Genomic DNA, 23,532 nt, shown 5'->3' on the forward strand with positions numbered 1-23,532 from the left:
TGAACAAGTCTTCGTTCGTAAAAGGCAAGTAGAAAACCATACAATGTCTCATGGATGGGTTTACTTTTGCTGATGTCTAAACATTGATAGAGTTCTATGGTTTTTTTGTTCTAAATTCCCCAGTTCTGAATACTGTCCCAGTCCCAATATTAACCCGTTCAGAAAAACATTTCCGAGTTCTTTTTCATTATACAGCAGGAATGATTTGATCTAGTGTTAATGGAGGTACGTTTTATCTCAAACAAGTGAAAACAACAAATCAAAATACAGAAACATGTAAACCCCTTCCACTGAAAAAACTCCAGACTTAAGCCAAACTTATTTTGATCCCAACCCGCCAATTTCCGCATAAACGAAAATATGTTGTCATGTCAAAAGAGCAAGTAAAAATCAAGCACGGCTGCTAAGAAAAAAATTAAGAATTTAGATCACATGGCTCAAAACAGGCATCATAGTTTGATAAACAAAGACATGTTCCTTGGAATAACTTGCTAGAAAGACAGTAACGTGACAATACATTGAAATATAGGTTGAAGTTAGAAGACAACTGTGTCAAGCATGGTACCCAGTGTCTGAATGATGTTTGAGGACATTAAGTTAGAGACATGCTCCTCCAGATGCTTTTTCGCATCCTGCCTTCCAACATTTGCAATTGCTAGTTTCTCTGGAGATAATTGGTCTTCCTCTTGAACGGCCTTGTTGTATTTGATAGCTAGGCCCAGCATTTCCTGTACATTAATTACCACATAAAGCTCACTACTTTCCACCGGCAACATATTTCTGTCTCTTTGACCATTTGGACATACTACATATTCCAAGTTTACTACAAGTGACAACCTCAACATATTTGTTGAATAATGTCTTATCATTAAAAGTTAGAGTAAATTACTTTTTTCCATCCCCGAAGTTGGCACGTTTTCCAATTTCAATCGCTTAAGAGAAAAAATATCAATTTTTACCTTAAAGTTGGCATAAATTTGCAATCGTGGTCCTTCCCCTAGACGGCGTTAGTATTTGGCCGTTAACGTTCACATGTGCTAAACACGTGAGGGTAACAGTGCCCTTTCCCCTTACAAAAAAAATCATTTACTTATATAATACATACATATGTGATATATACGACTTTGCTGCTGCTTGTGGTCCACACACAATCATGCATAGATACATACTTATATACAATCTACAATCTGGTCACACACACAACAATATGCACCATAAAAGAGGAAGAAATAGAAGGATAAAGGAAAGAACAGAAAGTAGCAAGATTATACATAATCATCAACACCCACGTATAAATATATATATCATCACTGACTTCATCGTCAGAAAAAACAGGGGGATCGGAGATATAAGGTCAGGGATTGAAGAAATCCATAAAAAAAATTATCATTTATAGAAACCCGCATCAAACCTGAATAGTTGGATCTATTGGCGGTTGGATCTATATTAGTGTGGGCGGATAAGCATGGTGATGGTCGGATCTTAATATATATTTGAAACAAATCGTCCCTGTGGCACCACAAATAAGAAACATAGACAAAGGAATACATCAAAGGTAAACCCATCCCCGCCGGTCAAGTTCAAACCCACCAGGCCACCTCTACCCCCCTCACAACGGTCGGTCAAGATCGAGTTAAACCCAACACTACCGTAAGATGAGAAACCTATAGCCGCCGCCTTAAATCCGACCACCACCACCCTTATCCCTCTCAGCCATCTGCCGGCCACCACCCGTACCATAATAGCAGTCACCACCAACACCGCCTTGTATACTTGTGGATCGAAAATATCGTTTTCTTGATTTTCTTTCCAGACTTGTCTCGATCTTTGATTTGAGGAGATTCAACCCAATATATATATATATATATATATAGGTGCAAGTTATTTTAGGACCAATTAGGACATGTGTAAATCCGACCACCACCATGATTTCCTGGCGACAGCGACTACCGGAAAATCATGTTTAAGTTAACTTACACATGTGTAAGTTATATACAACTTACACATGTGTAAGTTAACTTAAACATGATTTCCTGACGACGGCGAGGATCATGGTGGTGGTGGTGGTGGTCGGTGATGATGATGTGGTCCTAATTGGTCCTAAAATAAGGAGTGGTCCTAAAATAACCCACCCCTATATACATATATGGGAAAATGTTACATGATGTTAACATCATAGATCATAGATGATGTTGCTCTCACAAATTCACTTAAATCATTTAAATCATTTTCTACACATGTCAAAAAGCCCCCCATGATTTTAATGGTTTGTGAGAGCAATATCATCCAACCAAAATAATGTTAACATCATCCAAGTTATCCCCTATATATATATGTGTGTGTGTGTCTATTATAGTATTATATACTGTGTATTGAATCTTTGTGTATGTGTGAAAGAGATATATAAATATATATATTCCAATAAAAAATTACATCTCTTTTATCCCATTTGAGTTTTATGAGAGAATGAGAGCAAGGAGTAAGAGAATGGAATTGAAATAAGTTTTGGGGAATTTACAAATTGACCACCACCACCGCATGCTATTATGTAGATTTTGATGTGTCTTTTGAATTATAACTAATATGATTTATAGGATTAATAATATGTGTTTTGGTTAAGGGTGGCATAACAGGTTACATGAAACCTGTTAAGACACGAACCTGTTAAGACACAAACATGTTAAGGTCAGACACGAACACGACCTACACGACGTATTAACTAATCGTGTCATGTTTTTCAAACACGAACACGACACGAAAATTAACAGGTTACCTGTTAAGAAACCCTAAAGTTAAAGAGCACAAATGAATAGCTGAAGATTGAAAAAGTTGCCAACAAGCACACAAATTCATTCTGATTGAAATAATCTACAAAAACAATAAAGTAACACCACAAAAATAATCTCCTATATTACAAACTTTAATATCTTACAATTCTACCAGACAATAATATAATATAATGACCAACAATATATAATGCAATTTTGTCGAGACCGTAACAATCAACTCATGGAACTAAGATTAGGAAAATGATAAAATATGTAATAAAATCAAAAAAAATCCAAGATTTGTATAGAAGATAGTTGTGATTGTGATGGTGGTGGATGTGTCAAAAAAAAAACTAAATTTGGAATCCTAGATCTTAGATCTAGCCAAAGAGTGCAATAACTAGAGCCAAGATCCACGATTTGCGATTAGGATTAAAAGTTAAGATCTACTATTTATAGAGAGGGCAAAAACTTGAGAAATCCCTTGTTCTAAAAATCCGGCAGCCGTATGTAGTAGGAGAGGTGGTTGGTGGGAGTTGATATTTAGAAAAAGTTTAGAGGAGGAAAGGATTTCAGGAAATAACTTTAGAGTATTTAATATTAAAAGATAAAGGAATACCATATATACATATTATATATTTATATATTTTTTTAATTAAAAATCTTAACAGGTGCCTAACAGGTCCGGACCTGTTAAGACACGAAACCTGTTAAGAACAGGTCGTGTCGTGTCGTCTTAACAGGTTTTGTGTCAAAATTGTCGGTCTTAAGTTTTGGTTTGAGTGAGATTGCTCTTCATGTGAGAGAAAAATATATAGATATATAATAGACATATATGGGTTTATATGGTTGGATGGGGAAGAAGATTATAAAAGGATTGGAACAGAAAGGTATAACAACATTAGGGACGAAAAATGTAATTAACTCAGTATATTAGGATGTTGTTAAGATGAAAAGACATTAATGCCCTCACGTGTTTAGCACGTGCGTACGTTAACGGCCAAAAATCAATGTCGTCTAGGGGATGTTGGGTTTTGAAGGCCTTAGGCTTTCTTAGCTTAGGGCCTGTTTTAGTTGGTTGTTTAGGAAGCCCATTGGGTTTCCTAAACACCAAGCAAGAAACCCTAGAATGTTCTCTATATATATCCTAGCCTATGCATTGTAATTTTTGTACTGAGCTAATAAAAATAACCCTAGTTGCAGCCATGGATTAGTTCACACACATTGTGTGAGATACCACGTTAATTCTCGTGTTCTTCTTTATTTATTTTCTGTTTTGCTTCCGTTGTGCAACCTACTGTTCCTAACAAGTGGTATCAGAGTTTAGGCTCCTTTGATTCTGTTCGCGGCTGCTGAATTCACGATTAAGGGACTGTTTTCTGCCCCTGTGTTCGCTGATCTTGTTCTGCTACTGAACTGATCAGATCTGTTTCTGAGATCAGTTTGATTGAAATTCGGTTGTGGCTGCTACTGTTCGGTTTTGATCTGTTCTGGTTCTGTTCCTGCTGTTTGCGCTGCTTATTAAGCTCCTGTTCCGCTGCTGTTTGCAGTTTTCTGCTGCTGTTGGAACTGTTGCTTTCTTCCTGTCAGATCTATTTGAAGCTGGTTTGCAGCTGTTGCTGTTGTTCCGCTACTGTTGCTGCTGTTCCGCTGCTACATCTGCTACATCACCAAAGACCGTCCATGTTTGCAGCCGACTGCTGTTGTTGGATCTCGCGTTTAGGGTTCCTGTTTTGGGGTTTTTTTTTTGGTGTTGTTGATTGATAGTTTGGAAGATATAAGGTGGTGGTTATTGTTTTTTTTTGTTTGATTCTTGTTGAGGGGTGTTCATCAACTAAGTTGAAGCCGGGTAACTTTGGTTATTTATTTTTCGTTTGTCATCATGTGGCTGAAGATGGGAAATTTGTGATTGAAAAGTTTGACGGTTCGGATTTTAGTTAGTGGAAGATGCTAATTGAAGCTTTACTTAGTTAAAAGGATCTGGACATTGTTATTGGTAAAAAAAACGGAGAAGATGAATGAAGAACAAGCAGCTCTTTGGGATACGAAGGATAAGAAAGCCAGAGGGGTTATTACACTGAGTTTGACGAGAAATGTGGCTTACAACATCATGTCTGAAACCACTACTAGTGGTATGATGTCGGCGTTGTCAAATATGTATGAGAAACCGTCTGCTGCTAATAAGGTATTCCTGATGAGAGAGTCGTTCAATATGAGAATGAAGGAGGGGAGTTCAGTTACCGTGCACATAAGCGATCTGAATTCTATTCTGTCCAGATTGTCATCTGTGGGAACGAATTTTGATGAAGAGACCAAAGCTGTACTATTGCTATCTTCACTGCCTGATAGTTGGTCCGGCAATGTAACTGCTGTTACAAGCTTGGTGGGAACTGACGGGATGAGTTTTGAAAAGATTCGCGACTTGGTACTGGGTGAAGACGTTCGTCAAAGAAGTGCAAAGGGTGGGTCTTCTTCAGCAAAGGTCAGGGCAGGAGCTTGTCTAGGGCTCGTTCAAGTGTGCGCTGTTGGGACTGCAACGAGACTGGACATTACAGGAGTCAATGTCCGAATAAGAATTCTCCGAAAAAGAACTTTGATTGATTGAACACTGCTACAGCAAGACTCCGAAGACAATGTATTGATGATGTGTGTTGAAAGCAGTGTGGATTCATGGGTCATGGATTCCGGTGCATCATTCCATGCTACCCACAGCAATGATTGCATGCGGAATGTTAAAAAAGGCGATTTGGCAAGGTTAGGCTAGGAAAGGGTGAAATTCTTAATGTGACTGGCATGGTAGATTTGGATCTTGTTACTACTTTGGGCACTACTTGGACTTTGTGTTTATTCCGAGGCTTGAAACGAAGTTGATCTCTATTGGGCAGTTGGATGAACAAGGTTTAGACGTTAAGTTTGGTGGTGGAAAATGGAAGGTCGTTAAGGGAAATCTCGTGGTTGCTAGGGGATTCAAGAAGGGGTCGTTGTATATGGTGCATGTTCCGTCTGGGGAAATGACCACCCCTGTTAAGACGAGCGCCAAAGTCGGACTCGCCGATTCGGTAGCTAAACGAGTTCAATTGACGGTAAAGAACTCTGGGACTCTGGGTAATCCGCTTGAGCGTATTCGGAAGTCTGAAGGTGTGGGAGTTTCGTGACAGTAGGAGTAGCTCGACATAGTCTGGAAATCTACGTTGGGTTCGGAAGACTAGGGATCCGAATGAAATCTCTCGTGAGAAGTTACCGTTAGTGGAGAGTGTTCCTCTAAGAGTCTCTGTATCTGATGGTTTGAGTCTAAGGGAAACAGTTGGGATTGAGGATGAAAAGTCGGGGTCTGTTTAGAACGTGTTGGAGTCATCTGAGGCTCCAACAGGGCCCTCTGTTTGCTAACGAGTGGGGGTCCGCTGCAACTAGGTGTGTTATGGTTTGAAGTTTGGTTTGTTTATTGAGATGGACCTGTTCTTCTGTTCCATGTGTTTTTGAATTACTGATTACTGACGACTTGGATTGTTGTGAGCTTGTTGGTGACTCGTTTCCCACAAGGCCTTCAAGCGGGAGATTGTTGGGTTTTGAAGGCCTTAGGCTTTTTTAGCTTCGGGCCTGTTTTAGTTGGCTGTTTAAGAAGCCCATTAGGTTTCCCTGTTAACCAAGCAGGAAAACCTAGAATGTTCTCTATCTTGGTTTTAAAAAGCGATAGGGTCCATTTCGGAAGCGCAAAGCGCTAAGCGCAAAAGCGGCGAGCTTTTCGTACACAAGGCGCACACTTATGAAGAAATTTTATAAATTATTTATATAGTATTTATAACACATAAAATACCAAACAACATCAGTAAGATACTCGTTTAAGTCTGGCTTTGATCAAATTTGGTATTTGAAAAGAAATTCTCAAAAGATTGTTGTTCTCGTTGGGGAAAAAGAAAGAAGAGATCAATCTTATTGAGAAAGAAGAGTTAAGGAAAAAAATTACTTATTTCTATAAAAAAAATCCTCTTCTGTACAAAAAGCTCACGCTTTTTAGCGCTTTTTGGTGCCTAGGCTCACAAAAAAGGCCCAAAAGCTCGTGCTTTCTGTACACCCTGCGCCTTGAGTACCAAAAAGCTCCAAGGCTTGCGCCTAGCGCTTCAGGCGCGCTTTTTAAAACCAAGTTCTCTATATATATCCTAGCCTATGCATTGTAATTTTTGTACTGAGCTAATAAAAAAACCCTAGTTGCAGTCGTGGATTAGTTCACACACATTGTGTGAGAATTGAGATACCACATTAATGCTCGTGTTCTTTATTTATTTTCTGTTTTGCTTCCGCTGTGCAACCTACTGTTCCTAACAGGAGACCACGATTGCAAATTTTGCCAACTTTAAGGTAAAAATTGATATTTTTTCACTTAAGAGAATGAAAGTGAAAAACGTGCCAATTTCGGGGACGGAAAAAAGTAATTTACTCTAAACCTTAAAAGGTCAGGCAACTAAGCTAAAAAGGAGACATGTTAAATTCATTTGATATAACGGATGCATAAAACCTTGTAAATAATTTCACAGAAAAACATTTATGATTGTAAAATATATTTTTATGATAAAAATTTAACAAAATAATTAACTTTAAAAAAAGCTTTATTATTTTGCCAGCTCCATAATATGTATGAAGGAAAAAAGCCAAGTAAACAAGGCTTACAAATAGCATAGGATTCTCTATAGAAACCTTGTCTTTGATACATCTATTGCATTGACTCGGCATCTTTAAAGTTTCTATCAAAAGGTAGTAATTTCAACCCCTTCAAATATAAAAGGGTAAATTGGGTCAAGTTTATCACAAACAGGTCAAATTGGTTATCCTAATGCACTTAGCTACAGAAAAGTCATCTATAATGGGTCAAAACAGGCAGTTCGGATGGTTTGAAAGTTGCCCAAAGAGCATTTAAATGCATGGGTTATGAATTCGTATTTAAGACATTCATTGTTAACTAAAAGTGTACCCGCACGATGCATAGTAGACGAATGTGTTTCAACTAATTCAACAATGATACACAACGCTGAGCACTTTCTAATTGAGATAGTAATATTTTTTTCTATTTAACTTAATTTGTTTTGACTATGTCAGTGCATCAAAAATTTAAATTAAATGTTATAAAAAATTTAGCCCATTGAACTATTTTAGATATTTAAATACAAGGTAAAACAGTAAAATCCTAGTTCTTAAAAATTTAAATTTTAAGATAAGGGTCAAATGGTTTATATTGTAGTATAGATATAGATATAGATTGCGGGTCCCCAAATCCAACCTGCTACCCAACCCGCCTACACAATTTACCACCTAAAAGTTTCTCAGGCTCCAAAGGTGATCCTAGGGCCTAGGTAGACCACTAAAAAGAGGGCCTTCTTAACTGAACGCAGCAGCAAAACTATCATCTAGATTCTACCTGAAAAAAGATTCTCGGAAAAAGATTCTAACCTGGATAGTCTGTTCATTCGTTTTAGAATGTGTATCAAATCTTTCAAGTGTCAATCCATCAGTCCACTTCTTCTTGTGAAGGTTTAGTAGCATCTTCTCCTCAAGTTGATTCTTCCTGTAATTAATGGCTATTGAGTAATAATGCCTATTCAAGCCATGGATCAGTGCCTGCAATATAAAAATACATCCATAAGAAGATGACGATAAAACAAGATATACTCATAACTAGGGTCTAGGGGTAGTGATTCCAATACGATTACTATATAGATGGGTCATTTTGGGTTCGGTTTAATCTCAAAAGAGTCAAATACTTAGCCAGAAAGGGATCATAATAAATGGTTGGTAAAAATGTTAAAAGCTTGCCATAACTCAAACTTAAATTACAATCAGGTCAAAGATTTAGTCATTTAGATAATTCTTGTAGCATAATCAAAATGAATTAATTATATAAAATTTCAAAACAAGAGACAAAAAACTGTTTGTCATTTGACCTGACCCAACACAGGCCATTTTGGAATAGACTGATATATGTCTTTCCCATCTTGTTCTAACCCCACTAGCCAGGTCATCAATATTGTACTACACAAGAGAATGTGAGGGTATGTGTTAAACACTCACTTGAATAGATGGTTTATTGAGATGCCCAAGATTGGAAGTTGTCTGACGGGGCTCTTGTCCAAGCATCATGGTTTGAGGGTTGATTAGGCGAAAAGCATCTATAACCACCTTCCCTTTAACACTCTGGATCGGATCGATTACCACAGCAACAGCTCGCTGATTCAGAGCTTCAAAACTCTGAGTATATCACAGATACAAGAAAGTTAGATGAACTATATACAATTAAGGATATTATATTGATTATTTTAGGAGGAATATGATTAAAAGAATGATCTTGTATGAAGATTTGGGCGGCTAGAAATCTATTTTCTACTATTGAAATGTCGTATTCAATAATTTGTCATCTTGTATGTTTGAAACACTTGGTTGTTCGCTATCATTTAAACTCATGAAAGTTAACAACATAATCTTTTTGCCGTTGCAATAAATGTGCTGTCAGACCTTAACATGCACTTGAATTACTACTTAGAAATTTATATTCCATATATAACAATTGATATAGATTCTTAATTGAGTTCCAACTATTGCACCCATATAAGCAGAAGTTATCGACTACAATATCAAATCGGGAGCCACAAGCCCACTATAAACAAAAAGCCTTTGGTCATAAATAAATCTAATTAATGCAATGCTCAGTATAAAGACCTCAAGTGAAGTAAATAACAATAGAGATCACATGAATCCAGAACCTGTTGTGTGTTGATGTCAACTCCCGATAACCAACAACCAAATCCAGGATGTGAATGGTACCATCCCACCACCATTTCAGGTCTGGCAACAAATAGAAGAAACGGTTAAGCTAGAAAAAGTTAATTTTGATGAATAAGTTGCAACATCTTGAGTTACAGGATGAACAAGAAAGTCATATCTTCACATAACTCACAGAGACTTTTCAGATAAACAATAAATCTTGAAAACCAAAATAACCAACAGAGTAGCATAACAATCAACAAACAGGTTAAAATAATTGAAGGTATACTACCACTACAAACAAGGACCTCGATACAATTAAAACATTTATGATACTTATCAAGTGAAACAGCACATAATACCAGATAAAATGGTCATATATTTACAATTCTCACAATTAAAGGCAACCGTCCGCGTCTACGACTTGCAAGAAGATAAAAGGATAGAAAGACCAAAAGGGTACTGACAGTGGCCAGAATTGCAAGAAGACAAAAAGAAAGAGCTTTACTATCATCAAGAGGAAGAGTGGCCAAAGGGAACTTTCTTCTAGTATATGAAAAATTCAGACAAACAGCTAATTACAAAAGTATTCCAGTTGAATTACAGCTAGACAAACTTAAAGTTGCAAGGGATTTCATGTACACCTTCTCGTCGCTTCAAAGAGACACTCATACACACTAATTTCTCTTGACGAGTATCGAAATTATATCATATGAGAAACACAAATAACCACATAAGCAAACAAAAAAAGAAAACAACTAACCTTCCAGTTTGCTTAAGCATATCAAGCATTTTAGTCTGAAAAACAGGGTCAACAGCTTCAACACTAACCCCCGTCCCACTTTGAGGCATAGCAAACACATCTACAACACGAACCGTATACTCGTCCACAAATTCCCCGAGCATCAATCCCATAACTTCCATCGGCACTCCAGCTCTCCCTACACACAATCACATATATGTTTATACACCAAGCTTCAATTCCATCAATCACACTACAAAGTCACAAATTTATAAAAGGCAAAAGCCTGCTCAGTATTTTTATATCCATCTAACTACAATAAAGCTTTGGTATGTAGCGAACGTTCAATAAAAAAGTTAAAAAATTTACCGACGTATCATGCAATCATTAAACTTTTATGCTATCATATGTATCCAAAAACCATCATCGATAACTCGTATACATGACAGCCAAACAAGCTGCAACATCATCATAAGCAATATCACCTCACCGGTAACATGGCTACCCATATAGATTACCACGTCATCAAAACATCACCAATTCCGAAGTCATTCGAGGTTACATACATACAATGGTAAAAACTGAATATCTTAGCTTTATTAATAGTTGTTTGTTTAAAAAAGTAGAAAACTTTTATTCATTCATATGTATTTGCATACATATTTGTAGTAATTTGTATATGTATTAGTAATTTATACGCTAAATTCGTCATCTTATCAGTATATCACTAATACTTATAATAGACAAGTGAGCATTACAAGTTGTAAAATTTTCAAAACTCGTGTCGTCTAATATCAAAAACCGATCTCGCCATATCAATTTAAGGTCATAAACAGTCACATACAAACAGTAAAATTTGAAATCTAAGTTATAAATCAAGATACAAACAAAGTATTCTTTCAGAGTCAAATATCCAATACATAAAAATAAAAAAAAAAAACACTTAATCTACAACAAACTAAAATTAAAGAAAAAACTATAAATATAAATAAATAAATAAAACCCTAAAACAGAAATTAAAAAGTAATTATTAATACCATGTTTGAGCATTTTTAATAGAGCGAGTGAAGAGATGTAAACTTGCTCCGATGTATCTAGAGTCGGTGAATCTGGTGGCGGGTGGCCTAACGCGCCACCAGCTCCGGCGAACATTCGTTGTAACCGCTCCATAAATTCGATTTGTTATTTAATATTGAATTTGTGAAATTTTATGATTAATTAATACTTATAAACACTGAATTCAATCCAGAAACAAACGAATTATTGGATGAAACCCTGACTGAAATATAGAGAAAATACGTATGTGAAAAACGAATGAAAATTCATTCATCTATCTATATATACACATATAAAACATAAATCTTCATTTATGCCCCCTTTATTTATAAGACTAGACGGAATAAGGCGTTGCCTCTCCTTTGGGACGCCCAAAAAGCAACCGAAACGCCACCTTCAAGCCCCCATAACGCCGTGAACAGTGCCCATGGGGCTTTTTATGTCAAAAACCAGCAGAGGCGTGAGAAATCCGACGGGTGAAGGAGGCGTGCTTGGTGTGGGACCACTTTTGGCGTGCTTGGTAACGCCTTGTACCGAGTAGTCTAAGCGACTTTATTTTGAGTCGTTGATCTTAAAGTTAACTTTAGGGGTATTCATCAAACCATTAAATCATCAAAATCAAATCAAATCAGGATACTTTGATTTGTTTGGTCGGATTGATTTGTTAAAGTTTGGTTTGACGATTTAAGATTTGAAAAACCAGATTCCCTGGTTCGGTTACAATTTGAGCAAAAAACAAAACATTAAAACCCAAACAGGACAAAATATATATATATATATATATATATATATATATATATGTGTATACTTAATTCACATATATATTGAAGTTACTGTGAAATTTTTATTTAACATCTATATATTTCTTTAACACGTGAAATATATATCTATATCTATATTATCTTATAAAGCATTTTGTCCTTTTTGAAAATCTCAATTCATGATTTAAAGTACCTAAAATACCTCTCTTTTTTATTCACTAATCTAAACATCCTTAGCTAATATATCTATAATACCCCTAAATCTTAACCACTCATTTTCTTCTCTCTCCTCAAATTTCAAGCACTCATTTGTTTCTCTCTCATCCATAAATCATTTTATTCCTCTAATTCATTCAAAATCTTTTGATTGGGCATCAAATCGACCATGGAGACATTTAGGGTTTGTAAAGGTTTGTTGGCGATTCCCCGAAGGTAGGAGCAATGCCCATTTACGCCAACTATGAGTGTTTAGGATTTATTAGGATGAGAGATGAACCCTAAAGGGTTTTAGGTTTTGTTGGCGATTACCCGAAGGTAGGAACGGTGTTCCTTTACGCCAACTAAGGTTGATTTATTGATGGTCGAATCGTGTTCGACTTAGCTAGGGTTTTGGTTCGATCCGTGATCGTTTGAGTGAGTGAATAAATCGTGGGGAAGTCTTCTTTTTATAGGAGGAGGTTCCTTGGAGAAGAAAGTTAGGATTTTCCCTTTCCTTCTTCGAATCAAACTCTACTTGTCATGTTTATCCGATTTAGTTGTCATCATTATCCCTTTATAATTGGAATATGATTTGCTATATTTTAGGAAAGGATTTAGGCTTATCCCCAACCATTTATTTATTATTAACATCTTCGGGCTTCGTGCTAGGTGGCCTTCGTATCATGGTTCGGAGGGGTACATTATCATCTTTTATCTCAAAAACCGTATATCGATCAATTATAAAAATGGTATGAGTGTTCTTAAAATTTCATGCTCTTTCATTAGAGTTGTCATTCGATATACTTTTGATGAATTTTTAAATGCGAGGGCGGAGCCCGTACAGATAAAGCATTTGGCTATCACACTCTATAACTTATCACATTTTATAATCTATCACCCCTACCATCCCACCGCCATAATGCGTGGACACTTTCCCTCATAATATAATGAATAGTCTTTTAACAGTGGTTTCTATTTTTGTGTCATATAAAAAAAAATTATATAGAAATATGCATAAAAATATATATAGAGAAATAAGGGGAAAAAAATATAATAAACGAAACCGTCGACCTGGTCAAACCGGACCGGCTTATATGGTTTGGTTTGGTCGGGTTAGACAACACACTTGGTTTGGTCTTGTTTGATAAATTTCTAAACTGGAAATGCCGGTTTGGATTGAAATTTAGTCAAAACCGGACCATAAACACTCCTAGTTAACTTCATTCATTATTCTTTCTTCCTTTACTTATTGTCCAGAAATAGTCCCCACATCAATACTAATCATATCATGAGTCCTTTTTATAGCAAACATGTATAAAAACTTAAACTGAAAATATCTACTTATACTTTTAACACATATCAAACAAGTTAATAAGTTATCATGTAAATAGTCCTTCAATTTAAGGTTTAAACATAACAAACAAGTTCAACTTTAGAACTTTGTTGTCATCAAATCTAACATCCTTTCTTTTAATGAATATATCTACAATTTGATTTGTAGATTCAACTTTTATAGGTTTGATTAAACCATTTATATACTCTCTTACAAAATGTAAGTCAATCTTAAAATGTTTTTTCCTCTAATGGAAGACAAGATTAGACGTATTTTGAATAGCAGTTTTGTTGTCACAGTACAACATAATAGGTTTTTCAACTTCAATATGCTTATCTCTTAACAAACATAGAATCCACATTATCTCGCAAGTCAAACAAGGCATGGCTCTATATTTTGGTTCTGCTGAAAATCTAAAGACCACACTCTTCTTAATTGTCCAAGTCACAAGAGTGTTACCAAAATATGCACATGTTCATTTGAGAACACTTAAATATGAGAACACCATTTCCTAGACAATTTTTCAAATATCTAAGTATTCTAAAAACAATTCTAAGATGAGAATCAAGATCAAGACAATGCATAAACTGACTTAAGCAATGAACATTATAAAATATGTTTGGCCTATTATGAGTCAAATAGATCAAATTAGACTCGATAGGAGCTTTGACTCCTTTGCAAGCTAACAACCCGTACTCAGAAGTTCTAATGTATACTTCCTTTGAGAAAGACAAACACTATTTTTAGTTCTAAGAACTTCAATACCTAAAATAATTTTAACTCACCAAGGTCTTTTATCAAAAAACTAGTATTTATAAAATGTTTGACTTTCATAATGTCATCTATATTATTGTTAATAACAACGATACATCTGCATATACCAAGAGAGCTATAAACAAAGAGTAATCACTTTTATTCTATTTTAAACCATTTACAACCAAAGTGTTTTTCAATTTTTCATTCCATTGCCTAGAAGCTTGCTTAAGCCCATACAAAGATTTACTTAGCTTGCATACCCTTTGATCACCAACTTTAGAATACCCAGGAGAAAGAGACATATAAACATCTTCGACTAGAGTGCCATCCAAGAACGCATCATTGACATCCAGCTTAAAAAGAGGCCAATTATCATTAACAACAATGCAAATAAGACCTCTGACCGTTATAATTTTTATCGCATGAGAGAAAGTTTCCTCATAATCCACACCTCCTCTCTTTGATTGTATCCTTTAGGAACATGTCTAGCTTTAAACCTTTCTACATCACCTCTAGACTTGTATTTAACCTTATAGACCCAATTGCAGCTTATAAGTTTGAGTAAAGGAACAACAACCCAAGTCTCATTCCTATGAAGGGCTTCCATCTCTTCATTCATGGCTGCCATCTATTTAGTGTTAATACAAGCTTCATGATAAGAAAGAAGGTTCCCTAATTTTATTAAGAAGTAGAAAAACAAAGAATGCCACCGCTCAATTAAAATAGTTCACAGTTGAAAAACAAAGAATGCCATATTTTAAAGCTATTGGGCTATTACTAGGCTTTTTTCTTAACATGAAATATTTGGGCTTAAAAAGAGACACCAAAAACAGCCGTTCTAGAAATGGTTTTCCTTCAAATATGGTCATACGGGAATCCTAAGATATCTGGGCAAAACCTTGCTGCAAAATGTTCAAAATCGGCTTTTAAGATGGAAGGTCTAAAAAAATATGACTTTCATAGTTTCTACATTCTTAAAATATATATTATAAGGGGAAGGGAATATAAGGGGTTGGGTGAAAAATCCCCACATACCTTTTTTTTTAACCATAAAAATCATGGAGACAAGTATTTATTCAAAATATTTAAATATTGATATGTGAGAGGTTTTTCATCCAAATTAAGTGCATAACAGACTTATACTCGCTTAATATTAATTTCATATGATTAATGATATACCCCTATAAATTATAATTAATAAAAAAAAAAATTTACAGGATAGACATTTATGTTTTTATCTATCCTTAATAATGACAATATGACCCGTAAGTATTACTCGTATTTGTTAGGTAGTCAAGTACTAATATGTTTGTGAAGTACATCCCGCATGAATGCGTCATATTGAGACGAAAATTAATTTTAAACATTAATAACCAGCCAACGAGAACTATGAGGCGGCTTTCTTGGTTTTTAATAACAAGTCTTGAATTCGACTCCTTGAAGCGACAACTTTATAAAACAAAAATTCTTATTTATTTGGGTGGGTTCTGTCCCAGGCCAAAATTTTGCCCCGTTTGCTTTTTCTTTTTCATTATACAGCAGAGATGATTCAATCTACCAATTGTGGTTATGTATTATCTCAAACAAGTGAAACACAACAAATCAAAATACAGAAGTAAAATGGAAACAAGTACACTCTTCATTAAAAAAAAAACTCCAGACTTGAGCCAAACCGATTTTGATCTATTACCCAGCCCTCCCAAGTCCCACCCCTCACATTTCCCCATATATGTAGATATGATTTGTCATGTCAAAAGAGCATGTAAAAATCAGGCATGGCTGAAAAGAAAAATATTACAGTAAGATTTTAGATCAAAATCTCAGTACAGGCATCATAGTTTTGATAAACAAAGACATGTTCTCTAGAATCACTTGCTAGAAAGACATTAAGGTGAAAATACATTGATATATGTTGAAGTTAGAAGACAACTGTGTCGAGCATGGTACCAAGGGTCTGAATGATGTTGGATGACATTAAGTTGGAGACATGCTCCTCCAGATGCTTTTTTGCATCCTGCCTTCCGACATTTGCAATTACTAGTTTCTCTGGAGATAATTGGTCTTCCTCTTGAACGGCCTTGTTATATTTGACAGCTAGCCCCAGCATTTCCTGTACAGTAATTACCACAAATAAAGCTCACTACTTTCCACTAGATAAATATTTCTGACGCATAATTCCCCATACAAAACCATTTGTAACAAAATATCAAGAATTAATCCAGCATATAAGATCTGGTTCTTTGACCATTTGGACACATTACAGATACCAAGTTTACTACAAGTATGCCTTATCACTGAAAGGCCAGACGACTTACATGTTAAATTCAATCCGATATTACGAATGCATAAAACCTTGTAAATCATTTCACTAAAAAATATTCAGCTATTATTGTAAAATATAGTTTATGCTAAAAATTACATAATAACTAGCTTTAAAAATTTTTTTATTATTTTGCCAGCTCCATAATGATTATGGAGAAAAGAAGCCAAGCAAACTAGGGTTACAAGTAGCATATTATTCTCTATGGAATGCCTTGTCCGATAATACATCTATTCAATGGTCTCAGCTAGCAATTTTAACCCCTTGACATATATAAACGAGTAAACTGGGTTATGTTTAGCACCAACAGGTCAAATGGGTTATCCTACAACATTTACCTAGAAAAAATTCATCTATAGTAGGTCAAAAACAGGTCAAAGGGTTATCCTACAACTTTCACTAACATCGTAACAAAATGGGTTTTGAAGTTGTATTTAAGACATTCATTGGTAACTAAAAGAGTAACCGCACAATGCACAGTAGACGAATGGGTTTCAAGTTATTCAACAATGATACACGACTCCGAGCACTGACTTTGTATGGTGGTCCGTGGTATTATGTAAGAGAGGGAGTTATAATAATATTAGTATGTTAACTTTCTAATTGATAGTAATAGTAATGGATAAAATGTTGGTTTTATATTGATTTTTGTAAGGTCAATTTCATTCGAAATTTCGTATCGCGATTCAACAACGGGAGGTCTAGCAAACGTTGTCTTAACCAGGTCCGCCCTAGAGAGCTCCCTCGAAGTAGAAATGCCTATATCAAATACCCGATTGGGGGAAAAACCCTTACTAATTCGCCCGAAGGCACGAAAATTAGTAAGGGATAATCCTGCCCCCTTAGACTTTAACCTGCGCATACACAAGTCAAGCCCTCATAGAGGGACTTCCTATGTCCACCCCAAGACTTGAACACAAGAACTCTTGGATGTGGGTGGGTGGGGGGGGGGGGGGGGGGGGGGGATGTCCTTTTAACCACCGAGCTAATTAACTTGGCTTTGTTTCGATTAATTATCTAAGTAGTTAATAACTGAAATTTCAGAGTTTAGGTCAAGAACCGAAATTTGAAATTTTCAAAATTTCAGTGGGATTTCAGTATTTTTTTTATTATGCAATATCTATAAATATATAAAAACTAATACTTAATACTTAATCTAAATATCAAAACTCAAGCTTAAAAGCGTCAATGTTTGATAAATTAGGATTAATAGTTGAAAAAATCAATGTTTCTTATGTTGTTTTTAAGTTTAGGAAAAAGATAAATTAAATAAAAAAATATTTAAAAAAACCTGAAAAACTTGTTTACCACCAAAATTTGACCGATTTTGGTGAGATTTCGGTCAATTTCACCGAAAACCTCGGTACCCAAATTTGGACAGAAATCTGGACCTGTATACCAGTGGAGGACCAAAATCCAAAATACCACTGGTATACCGAAATTGACTACATAGCTAATTATAGTGCATTAAACATTATAAAAAATTTTAGTCCATTGAATCATACTAGATAATTTAATACAGGTAAAATTGTAAAATCCTGGTTCTTAAAAATCAAAATTTCAAGAGTCAAATGGTTCATATTGTAGTATATAGATATAGATAGATATAATCGGTCCCCAAATTCAACTTAAAAGTTTATTTGTCAGACTCCAGTGGTTATCCTAGGGCCTAGGAGGGACACAAAAAAGAGGGCCCTCTCAACTGCAGCAGCAGCAGAACAATCATCGTAGATTCTGCCAGAAAAAATATTCTTACCTGGACAGTCTGTTCATTCGTCTTAGAATGTGTATCGAATCGTTCAAGTGTCAATCCATCAGTCCACTTCTTCTTGTGAAGGTTTAATAGCATCTTCTCCTCAAGTTGATTCTTCCTATAATTAATGGCTATCGAGTAGTAGTGGCGGTTGAGACCATGGATCAATGCCTGCAAAATAAAAGTACATCCATAAAGAAGAAGATGATTAAACAAGATATACTCATAACTGGGGGTAATGATTTCAACACGATTACCATACAGATGGGTCATTTTGGAACAAATGGTTGGTAAAAACGTAAAAGATTTCCATAACTCAAATTTTGATTACAATCAGGTCAAAGACTGGGATAGGGATCAATGCATTAGTTACATAAAAGTTCAAAACAAGTGACAAAAAACTGTTTGTCAGTTGACCTGACCTGACCCAGCCCATTTTGGAATAGACTGATAAATGTCCTTGCCACCCCGTTTTAACCCCACTACCCAGGACGTCAATCGTGTACTACACAAGAGACTAATGTGGGGGCATATGTGAAAAACTCACTTGAATAGATGGTTTATTGAGATGTCCAAGATTGGAAGTTGTCTGACGGGGCTCTTGTCCAAGCATCATGGTTTGAGGGTTGATTAGGCGAAAAGCATCTATGACCACTTTTCCTTTAACACTCTGGATTGGATCGATTACCACAGCAACAGCTCGCTGATTCAAGGCTTCAAAACTCTGAGCATACCACAGATGCAAGAAAGTTAGATACTTAGATGAACTATATACAATAAAAAATATTATATTCCTTATTATAGGATGAATATGATCAAAAGTAGGATCTTGTATGTAGAATTGGATGGCTGGGAATCTATTTTCTATTATTGGAAATGTCATATTCAATTACTTGTTATCTTGTATGTTTTAAACACTTGGTTGTTCACAAGCATTTAAAATCATGAAAGTTAACAACATAATCTTTAACTTGCAGTTGCGATAAATGTGATGTCAGACTTAAACATGCACTTGAAATACTACCTAAGAGCGTATATGCTACTTTGGAGTTTAGATATAGATTCTTAAATGATTTACAACTTTTTCACCCATATAAAGAGAAACTATCGACTACAATCAATATCAAATAGGGAGCCACTATAAACAAAAAGCCTTTAATTATACATATATCTATTTAATGCTATGCTTCGTAAAAAGAACTGTGGTGATGTAACAAATTAAATCACATGAATCCAGAACCTGTTGTGTATTGATGTCAACTCCCGATAACCAACAACCAAATCCAGGATGTGAATGGTACCATCCCACCACCATTTCAGGTCTGGCAACAAATAAAAGAAACTGTTAAGCTAGAAAAGAGTTAATTTTGATGAATAAGTTGCAACAATTTAAAATAGAGGATGAACAAGAAAGTGATATCTTCACATAACTCACAGAGACTTTTCAGATATACAATATATCTTTTGAACAAAAGTAACAAACAAACAGATTAAGCTAATTGAAGGTATACTACCAATACAAACAAGGAACCTAGATACGACTAGAACATTTAAAATAGTATCAAGTAAAACAACACACTACCAAATAACATGGATACATATTTACCATTCACACATTTAAAGCAACTGTAATCTACCACTTCAAAGAAATAGATTGATCGGCAGATAGAATGACCAAAAGGGTATCAATGATGCCCAGATTTGCAAGATGACAAAATAAAGAGCTTTACTATCATCTAGATGAAGAGTAACCAAAAGAAACTTTCTTCAAGTATACGGAAAAGTCAGACAAACAACTATTTACAAAAGTATTCCAGTTGAGTTACAGCGAGACTGCGAGACTGACTCAAAGTTACAAGGGATTTCATGTACACCTTCTCATCACTTCAAAGACACACTTGTAAACATTGATTTCTCATATCAAGTATCAAAATCATATCATATGAGAAACACAAATAACTACATAAGCAAACCCAAACAGAAAAGAACTAACCTTCCAGTTTGCTTAAGCATATCAAGCATTTTAGTCTGAAAAACAGGGTCAACAGCTTCAACACTGACCCCCGTCCCACTTTGAGGCATGGCAAACACATCTACAACGCGAACCGTATACTCGTCCACAAATTCCCCTAGCATCAATCCCATAACTTCCATCGGCACTCCAGCTCTCCCTACACTCAAGCGCATATATATATTTATAAACCAAACTTCAAATCCATCAATTACACTACAAAGGCACTCATTTGTAAGCAGAACAAGCCAGCTACGGTATTTTAAAATGTATTTAACTACAAACAAAATCTGGTATGTATCGAACTTTCAATACAAAAGTTGAAATCTTTTTTACGGGTGTATCATGTAATCATTAAACTTTCAATTCAACTCTATTGTATGCATCCATAAACCATCATCAGATAAATCATATACACGACAGCCATACAAGTTGCAGCATCATCGTTAGATATATCACCTCACGGGTAACGTGGCACCCATAGAAGTTGCCAAACATCACCAGCTTACACGTCATTTGAGGTCACATACATAAAATGCTAAAAACTGAAACTCTTATGATATTATCCATATTTATAGTTCTTTGCATAAAAAAGTAGAAAACTTTTATTCATTCATATGCATTTGTATACATATAATTTATCCGCTAAATTCGTCATCTTACCACTAATACTTCTAGCAGAAAATGAGCATTACTAGTTGCGAAATTATCAAAAACCGTATCGTCTCAAGACTTCACAATTCATTGCTAATATCAAAAACTTTGTATATTAGACATATAAGTTATCACGTCATCAAAACCGATCTCGCTATCCGGTGTTACGAGTCATAAAAAGTCACATACAAACAGAAAATTTGAAATCTAAGTTATAAATCAAGATACAAACAATAGTATTCTTTCAGAGTCAAATTCAACACATAAAAAAAAAAAAAAAAAACTTAACCCAAAAGAAACTAAAATAAACAAATAATTATATATATGATTAAATATAAATATAAAACCCTAAAACAGAAGATAAAAAGTATTTATTTATACCATGTTTGAGCATTTTCAATAGAGCAAGTGAAGAGATGTAAACTTGCTCCGATGTATCTAGAGTCGGTGAATCTGGTGGCGGGTGGCCTAACGCGCCACCAGCTCCGGCGAACATCCTCTGCAATCTTTCCATAATTTCGATTTGTGTGTGTGTGTTTGTGTTTTTTTTTTTCTGATTGAAGTATTTGTTAATTTGATTTAAAGATTTCTTTGCCAACAAGATAGTGAGTGGATATTTTTGTTTTGTCCCCTGTGTTTTGTTGTCAAGTCATATTTGATCCCTTTGCTTTTAGGCTTTTAATTTCGAGATAGTGAAGGAGCTATTTTTTTGGCCCAAGAGATCTAGCCCATCTTAAGTATTGGACATTTAGACTATTGGTAAATTATTGAAACAAGAAAAGTTAATAATAACTAGAACGTTGCGAGCTATGCGGCAAGGATGATAGTAGTAATGGTGGTGTGATGTTGGCCACGTCAAGCAGTTTTTGGTTATTGATGTAAAGATTTTTGATGTAAAAATAAAAATGTAGTTATCAACAATAACTTGTAAGCCTTTCTTATCTTAACTATAGAAGAACAGATATTACACATTGATTAATAGTCTTCTGATAATGTTAAGCATTGGTTAATTGGTAAGATCTTTGACCTTGAAAGTATCCACTTGGATTTGAGTCTCACTTCTCACATTTGTGAGGGTGGATTAATAGGAATTTTTTGAGAATCCTGATTCTAGGCATACGTATAATTTAGGAGTAGAAGTAAAATAGAATGTCGTTCAAAAATAAAAAAATTTAAAACATCTAATTGCAAAGATTAAGTAAAATAACAAATAAAGTATGCTTGTTTGATTGTAATTTAGTTATGTATGGAGGGGTGCTAAGTGTAACTAGCTTTATATATAAATACCCATCCACCCCATGTAGAGAATATATTTTTAAAAACCTTTTCAATCATAATATAATTTTCCTTTTTCTCATTTTCTCTAATTCTTTTTCACACACTTAACCTTATTACATAATTTAGCATCATTTCAATTGGTATTAGAACAAAATCACCTTGGTGAAAGATCCAAATCCATATCATGGCTTGATTTTGTTCATTTTAATGCTAGATTTTGAATTTTACCCTTTTACTGAAAGTTCCTTACTTTACCCTTTAAACATATTAAAGTTTCATCCTTTCTATCACTAAACAACTCATTACCTTCCTATAATCATCCTTGAAAAGTTTAAAATCCTAATTCCAAACAATAAAGCTTTAATTTCAATTTTTAGGGTTATGTTCTATTTACCTGTTTTCGTACTGGTTTTCATTTTCTTCGATTTGTAGTTGTAATACCAGCTTTCATACCGGTTTTCCTTTTCCGAGTTTCGTAGGTGTAATACTGGTTTTCATACCAACTTTCGTATCTTTATTTCATAATACCTGGTTTACACCAAAATCGGTATTTGTTCTTATATTAATCATTTCCTAAAACAAAACTCCACCTAAATTTCTTCAAAAAAAACCGGTTTTCAAAGTATTTAACAAAAACCAGTATTTCAAATAATTTAACAAAAACCGGTATTTCAAAGGATTTAACAGAAACTGGTATTTTTAAGCATTAAACAAAAACCGATATTTCATCTAATATTCATAATTGTTGGTAATGGATGTGTGGTTATGTTTTGTTGATATCAAAATAACTAGTTTATCCCAAAACCGGTATTAGCTCTTATATTCTTCATTTTACGAAAGGAGACTCTGCCAAATTTTTGACTCAAAAACCGGTATTTCATAAGATTTGTTCTTATTTTTTGAAAACCTGTATTAGTTCTTCCAAGCAGAAACCCTGCATTTGTTCTTTATTTTTCGAAAACCTGTATTAGTTCTTCCAAGCTGAAACCCTGCATTTGTTCTTTATTTTTCGAAAACCTGTATTAGTTCTTCCAAGCTGAAACCCTGCATTTGTTCTTATTTTTCAAAAACCTGTCTTAGTTCTTCCAAGCAGAAACCCTGCATTTGTTCTTTATTTTTCGAAAACCTGTATTATTTCTTCCAAGCTGAAAC

General features: G+C 34.9%; 1 protein-coding gene across 2 annotated transcripts; it reads right to left on the reverse strand.

Moving 5' to 3' along the window:
• Positions 1–404: 404 nt before the first annotated feature.
• Positions 405–21,678, reverse strand: LOC122606710 (26S proteasome non-ATPase regulatory subunit 14 homolog). Of its 2 annotated transcripts, XM_043779565.1 has the most exons (7): positions 21,583–21,646; positions 11,298–11,396; positions 10,282–10,459; positions 9,518–9,599; positions 8,829–9,005; positions 8,211–8,378; positions 405–728 (listed from the first exon to the last, which is right to left on the reverse strand). In XM_043779565.1, exons 1-7 carry the CDS (start codon positions 21,614–21,616, stop codon positions 537–539), a joined length of 930 nt encoding a protein of 309 aa, XP_043635500.1. In that variant the 5' UTR covers positions 21,617–21,646; the 3' UTR covers positions 405–536. The 2 variants fall into 2 exon arrangements, with proteins under 2 accessions (XP_043635500.1, XP_043635499.1); XM_043779564.1 differs by lacking the exons at positions 405–728; positions 8,211–8,378; positions 8,829–9,005; ... (1 more) ...; positions 10,282–10,459; positions 11,298–11,396 and adding exons at positions 16,145–16,474; positions 18,441–18,608; positions 18,985–19,161; positions 19,678–19,759; positions 20,431–20,608 and having other exon boundaries at positions 21,484–21,678.
• Between the last annotated feature and the right edge of the window lie 1,854 nt (positions 21,679–23,532).

Source organism: Erigeron canadensis, chromosome 7, assembly GCF_010389155.1.
Source record: "Erigeron canadensis isolate Cc75 chromosome 7, C_canadensis_v1, whole genome shotgun sequence".
Lineage (NCBI taxonomy): Eukaryota > Viridiplantae > Streptophyta > Magnoliopsida > Asterales > Asteraceae > Erigeron > Erigeron canadensis.

Excerpts from the sequence above, each read along its gene's own strand:
- LOC122606710 (XM_043779565.1), bottom strand. The coding sequence starts at position 21,616 with ATGGAAAGATTGCAGAGGATGTTCGCCGGAGCTG. Across the intron at positions 9,600-10,281 it reads ATGCTTAAGCAAACTGGAAG|ACCTGAAATGGTGGTGGGAT; the intron begins GTTAGTTGTTTT and ends ATTTGTTGCCAG. Across the intron at positions 9,006-9,517 it reads TTGACATCAACACACAACAG|AGTTTTGAAGCTCTGAATCA; the intron begins GTTCTGGATTCA and ends TGATATACTCAG.